At 35.4% G+C, this 13308-nt stretch overlaps 1 protein-coding gene across 2 annotated transcripts; it reads right to left on the bottom strand.

The window, feature by feature from the left end:
• Nucleotides 1-2085: 2085 nt before the first annotated feature.
• On the bottom strand, nucleotides 2086-8131 carry LOC125655476 (uncharacterized). Of its 2 annotated transcripts, XM_048885790.2 has the most exons (3): nucleotides 8056-8131; nucleotides 2924-4862; nucleotides 2086-2273 (listed from the first exon to the last, which is right to left on the bottom strand). In XM_048885790.2, the coding sequence occupies exons 2-3, from the start codon at nucleotides 4860-4862 to the stop codon at nucleotides 2257-2259; spliced, it is 1956 nt and encodes a 651-aa protein (XP_048741747.1). In that variant the 5' UTR covers nucleotides 8056-8131; the 3' UTR covers nucleotides 2086-2256. The 2 variants fall into 2 exon arrangements, with proteins under 2 accessions (XP_048741747.1, XP_056000165.1); XM_056144190.1 differs by having other exon boundaries at nucleotides 2086-4862.
• Between the last annotated feature and the right edge of the window lie 5177 nt (nucleotides 8132-13308).

Raw genomic sequence — 13308 nt, forward strand, 5'->3', positions numbered from 1 at the left:
AGAAATAAAAAACTTTTAGAAATAATGTTCAAATACTATAAAATATTCAAGTTTTATCACTACCTAAAAACAAGTTATGAATTTTAACTAGTATAATACTGGATATCACAACTACAACTTGAAACTCTTCAGATAAAGAAGTGACGAAAAGTGTATACATCTTAGTAATGGCTAAAGACGATGGTTCATTTCTGATACAAAACTAACTGCCTGATTTGCAGATTATATTTTAGAATGTTACAAGCGACCACAAAACAAACCCCTAGGTTAAATTGCTGATACATGGTTGCGGAAGGCGACTCGGAATGATTCACATGATTCCTCTACAGTATGCGTTAGATTTTCCTGAGTCATTGCCGCATAATAACCGACCGCTATGTAATGATATTGCAAATAATCATAGTTTGTGCATCAACCTCTAGGCACATGAGGAATTTGAGAGTTTGGCTCACGACACAACCATAGCAGACCATTTAAGTGTCAATTAAACTTGTAACAGGATTTGTAAGAATTATTGACCTAAATTGAGAAATGATAATTCTGAATTATACAAGTCTTGTCATGTTTGTCAGATTATAGGTACATGTAAACCTAATCAGAAAATTACATTTGCCCCTCTCCAATGTATTTTAGCTTTAGAAGGACCTTTCAGATTATAGGTACATGTAAACCTAATAAGAAAATTACATTTGCCCCTCTCCAATGTATTTTAGCTTTTGAAGGACCTTTTAGTCAAGTCTTTGTGGACCTTTTTATGACCTTTGCCGAAAATTAGGTTCGGTAACCAATATTTACTTAGTAACATATGCATGCCTTGTCGCTTCCCTCAACCTATACCTTTTATAAACATTAAGACAGAGACCATCGTTAAAAACCCAATTTTCAGTTACCGCTCCATCAGTTTACCTGTGTCAGGATCAATGTCCATCCCCCTATCAATCAAACTTTCAGCAATAGAGCTAAATTTGATTGGCAGGCAAAAAGATCATGAATCAGCGAGGGATACCTGTGTTTGGACAATAGTTGCATGCCCACTATCGCCTTTTCCATTAGCTTGATTAACTAATGAATCAATGCTGAGATAAATTATTTCAATTTCAAGTCCATAATTATGAATAATTGATGTCAATATTAGAAAAAATTAGGGTTAAGGTAAGGAATTCTAATGAAGTAAAACTCCGTAATCTCCCGATTAAAATCTGAGATCACAAAACACTTTAATCGTACAATGTCCTGTAACTGTAACGATCACACAACTTTCTGGTATAAAAAGGTGAAGATAACGAACAGTAATCAATCTCATAACTCCTATGAAGAATAAAAAACTAAAGGTAGGGCAAACACGGACTCTCGGACATCTCAAAAGTGAGATTAGGTGCCTAGGAGTAATCATCCCCTGTCGACCGGTAACACCCGCCATGAACCCTATATTTCGATTGGGTAAACGGAGAAATGAAAAGGTGAAGATAACGAACAGTGAGCAATCTCATATGAATAATCCAAATTTAAAAGTAGGACAAAGACGAACGCCATGATATACCAGAGGTGAGATCAGGTGCCTAGGAGAAGTAAGCATCCCTTGCCGACCGGTCACATCCGCCGTGAGCCCTATATCTTGATCAGGCATTCAAATTATGAGCACTATATAATCAGATGTCTTCGTTTCACAATATGATAGGAAAAGATGCATTCACAAGTATTCTTTTATATTTGTAGACGAGCATTGCACGGTAGACACTATGGACGAGTTCATTGCTGATTAGAGGGATTGAAGGTAGACGCATATTCTTGATACAATGCATGCCCGAGTCTCTGCATATAGTAAATAAATGATCAATGAATACATGTATAAGAATTACCTTTACTTTGCTCTTCACATTAGGGGAGAAAGGGTTATGGAAGATTTCAATCGAAAGCGAAAGCTGTGAGAGTTATTTTGTATCCTGCAGACTATAAAGTCGTAAAGCTACATTGGACCATTAAACTTTACAAATAATAAATGAAAATCTCAGAGATGACAATTTGGAGTCACTGATAGGGGTAAAATGCGTGATTTCATCGAGAGGTTGAAGGGTGACCATTTGCTGTTATTTAGTATCTTTTTATTTGTAGACAGAACATAGAATAGCTGCGCTGGGTTTTTTTCTGCAGGAATTGTTGAAAAGGTAGATTTCGGCTGGAATTCGTCGATGATTAGTTTGTTGTTGTACCTTTGATCTCTTCCTCATGGTCAGACTGGGTTTTGATCTATTATTGTTAAACACTAACTGGATCTGAAATAGAAAAATATTATCATAGCAAAATTATGATCATATATTGCTATAATTGTTTCATTTTGTCTTTCATGCATATGCTAAGAAACAACTTTGCATATTCACGATCATTGTGCTTTTCGTTTGGTATACATAAATCATAAATTGTAATTAAAATATCAAATTTGACAGGGTATAACACCCGGATTCGATATATTTTGGCGACCAAAACGTGATTTCAGTCCGAGTTGGTGATGTCTAAAAAAAAACCAACGAATTTATGATTTGAGATGGTTAAATTCCGTGAACCGATATACCGCAACTAAATTAATACAAGTTTATTCACAAAACATGTCAAATAGCTAATTTAGATATTGTAATATCATCTTATAATATCAAAGAAATAAACGTTTATTTTTAAAACATTTCATACACATAAAATTAGCAACATCCAATCCCCGATATGTCCAACAACACGGACTAAAACACCATGGGCAATAGACATCTGAGTACAGAAAATACCATACAGTATAATACAGTGACGTGTATAAAACATAAAACATAGCATGGCTGCTCTACTGTACTCAGGACAGAATCAATAGAATTCCATCCATGTTTTCTACCAAATATACTTCACACAGAACATTGCCACAGAAAACAATCGAAGTTACCTGTCTTGAAGCCTCTACAAGTTGGAAAATCTTTAGGAACCGGAGGCAAGTTTGGGAAGGACTCATTCAGAAGTAATGTCATTCCATCTGCTGAGTGAAGCTGGATGTGGCAATGCATGATCCACAATCCTGGATTATCAGCCCTAATCCTCACCACCACGTAGCCACCACTAGGGACGATTATTGTGTCTTTTTGTGGAGGATCCACAAGGTTAAGACCAGGGATATTTCCATTCTTCCATGATGGATCACTCCACGTGGCGTCATTGCAGAAACTTTTATCTTGGGTAGTCCCCCCACGACAGTCTATGTCCGAGTTCTGTGAAATGAATTCACCAGTGGAAGTGTTGTAGTTACCATACCCCATCTTTATTACATAAAAACTGTGACCGTGCATGTGAATTGGATGGGACCAACCCTTTCCTATTCCCATGTTGACAAACACAAACTGAACCGTGTCATTGTGGTTCAGATCAATAGTATTGGTGCACGAACAAACCTTCTGTTCCCCACAGTCAACTTTTGAGCATTGTTCAGTTATTTCGGTTGGTTGAGAGATCCCCGAGACTGTGGGAAACCTGAATTCTATACCGTTAACAGAGTCAGGTTTAAATGTCAGTCCTGGAAAGGCAAAATTTAGAAAATATTCTTGAAAGGCCCCTGGTTGAACATCTGGCACGCCAGTAGGATCATTGCTTTTGATAGCATCCATTGTAATACACTGGGTATGTTTTTCGTTTGGATAAAATGAAAATGGACAATTCAAGACCAAGCATTCCTTTGAAGAAAGACATTGTGTTCTTGTTGAAAATATGTTTATGTAATTCTGATCCGCCCCTTCATAGTGCAAGATCGCCTCTCCAATAGTGCGCCTATCTACCTCTAACGTTTGACCTCTGATCATATAATTTCCAACGTTCTCGTTGGCTTGTATAATGAAATCGAATCTCTCTCCAGGATGTAGGATCACTGACTCAACAACTACTGGTTTTATGTAATAACCATCTGTGGCAACAACTGTCAAAGGATGGCTGTCAATGGAAATTCTGTATGGATACATTGCGGCAGCATTTATCACACGAAATCTATAGTTTCTATGCCGATGAACTTTAAAAACTTCGAGAGGCGCCTCGTTATGTGTGTGAGTAATTGGGTCGTTATACCTTCCTTTGCCATTTATTAAAGCTGATTGGGCGTACCAAGGACCAAATTTCGAGCCATCCAGCGCCATCGAGTTTTTGATTTCTATTCTGTTTAGGACGACTCCTACATCCGCATAAAGAAATGCTTGATCTACACCATAGGCATGGTTCCAGTCCTGAATCTGCATCACAAACTCTTCAGCCACTCCATGTACAATGTGTGGTGGATGACGCTCTTTGATAATCAGTGCACCGTACAAGCCCTTTGCTCTCTGTGCTCCAACATGGGAATGATACCAATATGTACCGCTCGGTCTAGCTTTAAAGGTGTGTGTAAAAGTTTGTCCTGGATTGATAGGACACTGTGTTACAAAACCGACCCCGTCCATATAGGGTGTGTCTTTCTGTGGAAGACCGTGCCAGTGAATGGTTACTGTGTCGGAATATAAATTATTCTTGACATGAACTATTAAGGTTTGATCCTCGTACACGGTAATTGTCGGTCCTGGTAGAGTGCCGTTTGCGACGATCACGACTCTTTGCATTTCCCAGCCGTCTGCTGTATTGACTTCATCAATATTTACCGGTGTTGCAGCGGTGATGTTCTTGACGTCATAACGGTACAAAAGACCGCCTTTCGGGAAAATAGCTAATTCTTTTTCATGGAACATTGTCAATGCCGTGGATATATCCAAAGAGGTTTCACAAATCGATGCATGTTTATCGCATGTAAAGGCAGACCCATTCTTTGCAAGAATAAGAATAACGGAAACTGTTACACACAATATGGAATACATCTGAAATAGATGTAAATACATTTTTGGATAAATAAAGCATCAATTTGATTTAGACAAATCTATCCTAATCTTACCATTGAAAGGAGAGTTATACCCTGACTTTCAAATCACAGATATTCAATTTGATATGTAACAAATGTGTTACCCGAATGCAGTGATGTTTTTTTCCTTATATGTTCAGAGCATCAGATGAAAGGTGAAGATAACGAACAATGATCAATTTCATAACTTATTTAAGGAATACAAAATAGAGTTGGGCAAACACGGACCCCTGGATATTTAGATGTAGGATCAGGTGTTTAGGAGGAATAAGCATCCCCTGTTAACCGGTCACACCCACCGTGATGTAATGCTGATAAATCATATTTATTATTACTATTGAAATCCACCTCCTTCAAGTCAGAAACCGAACAAAGCTCGCAGCATTGTAACAAGCATATTCTTAGAAAATTCCATTGAAACGGGTAATTATGAAATACTTTGAAGAAAGATATAAAACAAAAAGACATATTGGTAATGTCAATCGCGTAACATTTGTAACAATGTGATAATTTCCAGAGCTTCATTTGCAGGGTGAGTATTTTTACGCGTTTTCATTCAAGTTCTGCTAGAGTTTATTGCTCCGAGGGGAACTATAATAAGAATGAATACACTCGTTAATATTAATGGGGGAAAAAGAGAGGGTCTGTGACGATAACAAAATCTAGATATTTTTCACCACGACTTTTTATGCCAGTCTTGACAGGGAATGATACATCGTCATAATGGCTGACCTCCTTTCAAATGAAAATATAAATATTATCACTACTTGTATATTCATTTTAAATCTAATCGCCAAGCTGGGTAGTTCGGTAGATAACCGTGTCGACTGCTGATCTGTAGATCATGGGTTCGAGTCTGGGAGGTGATGTAATTTATTTTCAGATTACTTTCTACTAAAACTGCATTTGAATTAACTAAGTAAATAAAGTTAAATTGAAAATTTTAAATTTCATAATTGTTCACATCCTCCACTTTCCATTCATACGTGTATCAGATTTCTCTACTGTGTTACTTTTCCTGAAAAAACCCTGTCAATGTCTGAGAGCAGGTTCATCGCTGTCAGATTGAAACAACCATTAGCGCGTCAATTTGTATGAAACAATGCCAAATTCTTCAAAATTTCAAGCAACGCCATGGGACAAGTCAATTACATGATTTAACGGGACATACAGCTTAACCATTTCACACTTTAGCTACGACCGCTCCCAACGATGTGTTAAGTGCAATATATCGTTAAAGTAACCTCGTCATCCTGAGATTATCACTTATCTTGTTAATATACACGAGTTCTATTTACCTGACCATGATCAGAAATCAGAGATTTATATCATTCATTGGGTTTATTGTTGACCTCGTCTTCTATGGATTTCACCAACCCGACAAATTTCTGTAGACAGTCAGTTACAAAATTAATAAAAGTTTTGCTCAGTCAAGGTCCACCATGTTTGATATATCAATATGTTTGATTGAGTGTATATTGTTTAACGTCCATCTTGAGAATCTTTCACTCATGTGAAGACATCACCATTGATGGTGAAGGGCTGCAAAATTTAGAGCTATACATGGAGCTTAAGGGCTTTTTTATCTTGCCATTGAGCAGGGAGGGATCTTTATCGTACCACACCTGCTGTGGCACGGGGCCTCGGTTTTTGCGGTCTCAACCAAACGACATCCCCCTTTTAGCCGCCTCTTATGACAAGCAAGAGGTACTGAGGATCCATTCTAACCCGAATCCTCACAGGACTATATAAACAAGTAAAAGAAAGATATACAGTTAACAAGACGACATGCTGCCGTCTAAATTTTGCTACTAGTCGTCTAAAGAAATTCAGATGACCATCACATGACGTGTTTTATCCACCGACAGAACGTCAGTCTAGTCCAAACAAATTGAATTAAGGCGAAAACAAAAAAATCACATTTTGTGGATTCATCCCAAAACTGTTATCCATGTCATTTGATTTCGTTAAAATTAAATTCACTCATACTTCTTTTTCTTACGTGTGTTATGATTTACTTTTCTTATTTACCCCTATTTCATAACCTGCTCTGGAGAAGCTCATTATTTAGACTCGCAAGTGAATGATGTTTTTATTCTTTATTGAATTCTTACGGTTGGTCACTGTTCGTTATCATATCACAAATTTGAATGCATTCAAACATAATTGTATTAATCGAATATACATGTAGTATTGAGGTTGCGTAATGTTGAGAAAGATGTCAAAAGAGACTACTTCGAGAATGCGAGTATTTTTTCGTACCCTATCACTCCTTTTCTGATTTGTGATATTTTATTTAAAGCTGATATTTAAGAAATAAATTTCAATTTTAAATATCCAGGACGGTATGTATTGCGACGCTTCAAGCCGGCATACTTCATGAATCGTGCTATTACGCTGGATTAAGTGTTGTAGTCCATACCCTCGTGAGTTTTGGAAATGAAATTCATTTCTTGGGTTTATATTGTACCTTAATGCAAGGTGAAGATAACGAACAGTGATCAATCTCATAACTCCTACAAGCAATACAAAATAGATAGTTGGGCAAACACGGACCCCTGGACACACCAGATGTGGGATCAGGTGCCTAGGAGGAGTAAGCATCCCCTGTTGACCGGTCACACCCGCCGTGAGCCCCATATCCTGATCAGGTAAACGGAGTTATCCGCAGTCAAATTCAATGTGCCAAGAACGGCTTAACAATCGGTATAAAACACGTCAGACAGCATTTGACCCAATGCGAGGTTGTATTGACGAACTAGATCGTACTCGAAATTCCCACCTGTTAGATAGATATTATATGTTTATCAAGCTTCATCAACAGCCTTTTCACCACTAATTAAACATATTTCAGAAATCATTAACATGTTATTTCAATTCACTTTGGAATTAAATCAGTGTAGTGTACTGTTTTATATTTTTGGTGATTATAATTACAACGATTACCGGGTATTATTGTATACGTCATTCTTTACAAAGGTGCTATGTATATTTATCAGAACTTAAAGTATTAAATAACATAATCAGTAATCAACAATTCATGAAATAATTTTTTCATTGTGGATCGAGGTCAGAAAGATTATAATTAAATTTGATTAACTAGTTTGTATTTTATATGTATATTTTTCTGACATCTATATACCCTACCTTACCTTTGCAAATAGTGTACAGGGTGGTTCCTTAGTAGATTAGGCAATACAGGAAATTATATCGTATATATAGGGTTTTGTTCTATTCAATGTACATAGTACAGTATCCTAGATGCTCGTCATTGAATCACCTTGATTTTGCACGTGCAAAAGAATTGCATAATATGGATTACGTATCTGGACTTTAGACTGCATTTTTATGATTGCTCTCGTTACCAAACAGTCTGCTTGTATCTCTGATATACTATTCTCATTTTGGTTTCTTCAGATATCCAGTCGTTCTATGCTTGTATCTGTTAATTTTAACATTTACTTCTGTATACACAGTACACAATTGCAAAACTTGGCAATTGTGTTTTCGTTTTGTCATTTACAACGCCCTGAAGCTGGGTGTCCATTAAAGGCACAGAACTTGCATTTGAATAGCTTTTGTCTTTATAAAATGTATGAAACATTCACCTTTTTGCTGTGTTTAGTAATGGCGGTATATGGAGTAATGTCACCTGCTGTTAAACTGTTGGAAATGTGTTGCTTTGATTTGTTCGAAATATTAGCTGCACAACCAGACAGGCATAGTTAAAGTACATTTTACAGACTGTATAATGGATATAGACAGTTGCCTCTTCAACAAAAATGGAAAACGGAAATGTTCAAATCTAGTGATCAATCACCCAAAAATACGTCTTTGTTAAACACCACCATGATTCCACGCATAAGTATTCTGAAGTTGAAATAAAGAAACAAATATGCCAGAGTTTCTCATTGACAATATCTTCGTGGACTTTGGTGATCGGGTCTTCCAACAGTCTGTTTGAATTCCTATGGGCACGAATTGTGCTCTTTTGTTAGTTGACCTGTGTTTATATTCCTTTGAAGTAGAATTTATTCAGAAACCTTTAATGGGAAGAAAGAACTGTTGCTGTGGCCTTCAATTCGACATTTAGATATATCGACGACGTTCTATCTATCAACAATAATAACTTTCATTCATATGTCGATTCGATATATCCCTGTGAACGCGAAATAAAAGACCCCACATAGCTGTCCACGTTTGCTTTATACTTAGATATTTTATTGAAAGTAGATACTAACAGCAAAGTAACAGTTTAACTTTATGACAAACGGGAAGATTTCAGCTTCTCCATCGTCAACATCCCTTAAGGCTTAATTATGTAGCAATATTCCATTATCACCTGCATATGGTGCTCATATCTCTCAACTGATTCGATACGCAAGAGCCTGTTCTCCGTATGGTCAGTTTGTATATCAAGGCAAGCTACTGACAAACAAGTTGATGATACAGGGGTTTCAACAGTCTCGATTAAAGTCAGCATTTCGCAAATTCTATGATCGTTATAACGATCTAGTTTGCCTATACAACCTACATGTATTATTGGGTCAAATGCTGTTTGACGTGTTTCATATCGATTGTTAGACCGTTTGTGGCACACTGACTTAGACTATGGATAACTCCGTTTACCAGATTAAGATATAGGGCTCACGGCGGGTGTAATCGGTCAATAGGGAATGCTTACTCCTCCTAGGCACCTGATCCCACCTCTGGTGTGTCCAGGGGTCCGTGTTTGCCCAACTATTTATTTTGTATTGCTTATGGGATTTCTGAGATTGATCATTGTTCGTTATCTTCACCTTTCATTCCAAAGAAGGCAGTAAATAATATGTGATGTAAAGGAGTCTCCGACCTCTATGAAATCATTCATTCAGGATGTACCTTATCAAAAAGTGAAGATAACAAATAGTGATCAATATCATGACTCATACAAAGAATACAAACGGAGACCCCTGGGCATACCAGAGGAGGGATCAGGTGACTTTGAGGAGAAAGCATCCCTTATTGACCAGACACATCCGTCGTGAGTACTATATCTTGACCAGGTAAACAAAGTAATCTATAGTCAAATATTATATGTAAAGAATGGATTAAAAATTTGGATAAAACTTGTCAGACAGTATTCGCCCTAATGCCAGGTTATTTTGGTAAATTATATTGTTATAACGACTACAAAATTTAAAACCTGATCATACGCAGAACACGTTCTTGTATATTGAATCTGTTGAATGTCATTAACTTCACATGCAGGTGATAATGGAATATATCATAAAGGGGTTAGCTCACCGGAAATAAATATCATATTAAAATATAGAAATACTCTTAAAACTCCCGTAAAGAATTCAAATGTCAGCCACATTTAGTGTAATAATGTTCTGTTTAAACAAATCAAAGAGGCGATTAAACTTTAGACGAAATTGGTATTGCTTTTCGTTTTCTCATTTTTGTTATCGAACGCTTGTAAAATTGTTAAGTTGTACATAAACACATTGCATTGAACTACTTTGTATATGACATATATTTCACGAACTCTGTTGCTTTTTTTAAATAGATCAGGTAAGAGCAGTTTTAATGATATGTACATACACTTTAACACGTCGTCCTTTTGTCATCTGTTATCTCCCAAGGTCAAAAATAAGTAAACCCTTTCTTTTGTTATTCAAATCATAAATAGTTATAACAAATTGTACATTAAAATACACAAAAAATGAATAAACTTCACATATTTGGCTTATCTGTATTCACTTATTGAAAATTCAATTTTTATTCTTATTATCTAAATATCTTGAAACAATGCATAGGAGTCATACATTGTACATTATCACACATTATACACGTGGACATTGTCACGTTTCAATACATAACGGTGTTGGTAGACTTGTTTGGTAGATTTCCGTTTCTCAAACCCTCAACAATAACCTTGCATAAGTATGTGTTGAAAGCAGATATTACATTTCAATTGTTTGCAATTTTAGTTGAGCATTGTATCACTGAATTTGATCATGGTAGGTAATAACATTTAACACAAAGTCTCAAAGTATGTCTTTGTACTTTTTTTAACAAAATGAACTTGTTGTCAAGGGCGAAAAATCAATTTTCTAAAAATGATGTAAGCATGAGGTATTTGATATTTTCAATTGCAAATCACGACATAGTCTTAACAATGACACTTCAATATTCTTCTTGTAAAAATACGAGTAGCCCGGTGTCTCACTGTATCGTGCTAGTTAATTGTTTTCTATGAAAACAATATAAATTACCAACATTTTGTGATAAATTTGTGATGTTTAATAAGTACGTCTTTTCCTCAACCGACACAGTAAAACAATTTAGATTTTTATTTCTTTTAAGTCGTGAAAAATACGGTGTGTAACTTCGGTTTGTTTCGTGTTAGTTGAAATTGAAGAGTTCCATGGTATCGTGCTACGTCATCAAATCGATCTATAGAGCTCAAAAGGTGACAAAATTCTTTTTTTTTTTAAATCTTACATACAGTTGGTTTTATTCTTACATCTGACCCGTTGTAATAAAAATTATACATAGTGCATGAAAAATTCAGCATGTTTGAGTAATGCCTTGCTCAATAGTGAATGATAATAAATGAATGATTCCTTTTTTGCACCAAAATATTGTTTTCCTACATCTGTTTATATTCAGACACTGAAATTTCTTAATTTGAATAAAAGAAAACTAAATATGTTTGAAATATCTAAATTGAACCTAAATGATTTATCTTGTATGAGTGCCATAGAAATAAAACTAAGTCAAATTTATATTTTCATGAAAATATCTATTTCACTTTTACATGTCTGGCTTTCGATATATACTTTTCAGTATTGGCGCTAATTGCGTATTCTAGATAACAAAAATAAGTAGGCGATATTTTGAAAACGATTCATAAGGATTGGACTTGGAATTAACAAATTAATATATATCATTATAAATGCTTCCTTCGTTTATTTTTAGAAAAATTGAAATTTTGCATTATTTGAAATTACAGTACTAAATCTTACCAATAACATAAACTTTAATTCAAAATATATAGTCTGACTAAACAATGTGATTTCATGTTTTGATTCCAAAATGAATCCGCCGCTAAGGAAGCGTTGCACATGCGTAAACAACGAAAATAATAGCATAATACAATGGGACGCACGATACAGTGGGAAGCTAGTATATATTCTTTTAATGTTTGAAAATAACGTACATTGGGACAGTATTTTCCACATTTCCTCTGTCCCAAAAGCTGTCCAATCAGTCGAGCAATAAAAACCTAAACCTATTTTTTTATTCGCAATTTTTATATACCGGTAGCTAAGACCAATATGTACAAATATTACAAATTTCAAAACACAATAAAAGAAAAACGTCATGATTTTAATTGTGCTCGTCGTCAGTTAAAGTCGATAAACTGGAAGTACTGGTCCTGAACGGACATTACAGTATCGCGACTCATGGTCATAGGGAAAGTGCGAAAAATTGAAATATCAAAACCAGCATAAATGTTCAAACAGTCCTCGACATCTTTAACAGACCGGTTACAAATCGAAGTAACGTTAAATTTATGATAGAAATGCAGCAGTGTGTTTAACTTGTATATTATATATTATCAACAGGGGATGCTTACTCCTCCTAGGCACCTGATCCCACCTCTGGTGTGTCCAGGGGTCCGTGTTTGCCCAACTATGTATTTTGTATTGCTTGTAGGAGTTATGAGATTGATCACTGTTCGTTATCTTCACCTTGAATGATACCATATTTTGATAAACATGAATAATGCATATGAAATTAAAAGCACAGTTCATGATTTAAGTCAAATTCCCAGACCTACCCTTTTATTTACTTAGTCTGATAAGTGAGTGTAACGTTCACAGGTCTTGCTATTTCATTGGCTGTAGAACTGAGTTTTATTCAGTCAGAATCTTGAGAGTTTTTGGTCAGGTTGGCTGTGGTTTTACTCTGAGCAGGTTTGGTATCATTGAGCTGATTTGGCATTTGATTTTGACAAAGACATCTTTAGACCTTTAAATCCAGACCTGAACTAAGTACTAATTTTATTAACATTTATCTTCATGATATGTATATATAGCTATAGAAGAGTGAAAGTTTAAATATCATGAAGAACAGGAAATACCAATTTAAAAGTTATTTCGTCTCAGTGTATGCTTATATGTAGGTTTTATAGTGTATATAGTATTGTAATGAAATACTTGTTATAGATAGATTAAAAGCATCCAGGCAGCATTTCGATTTTTGCATAAATTGTGCTTTGTCCCATAGATAGGTAATTAAAATATATTACCTTTTATTATATTTAAAACACGTAATTTCATAGTGTTACATTATTTGTAATGCAACTGTAAATATTTGAGTAAAGTATATTTTACTATATTTGAATTAAGGGA

Source organism: Ostrea edulis, chromosome 7 (assembly GCF_947568905.1).
Source record: "Ostrea edulis chromosome 7, xbOstEdul1.1, whole genome shotgun sequence".
NCBI lineage: Eukaryota > Metazoa > Mollusca > Bivalvia > Ostreida > Ostreidae > Ostrea > Ostrea edulis.

Excerpts from the sequence above, each read along its gene's own strand:
- LOC125655476 (XM_056144190.1), bottom strand. The coding sequence starts at position 4,862 with ATGTATTCCATATTGTGTGTAACAGTTTCCGTTATTCTTATTCTTGCA.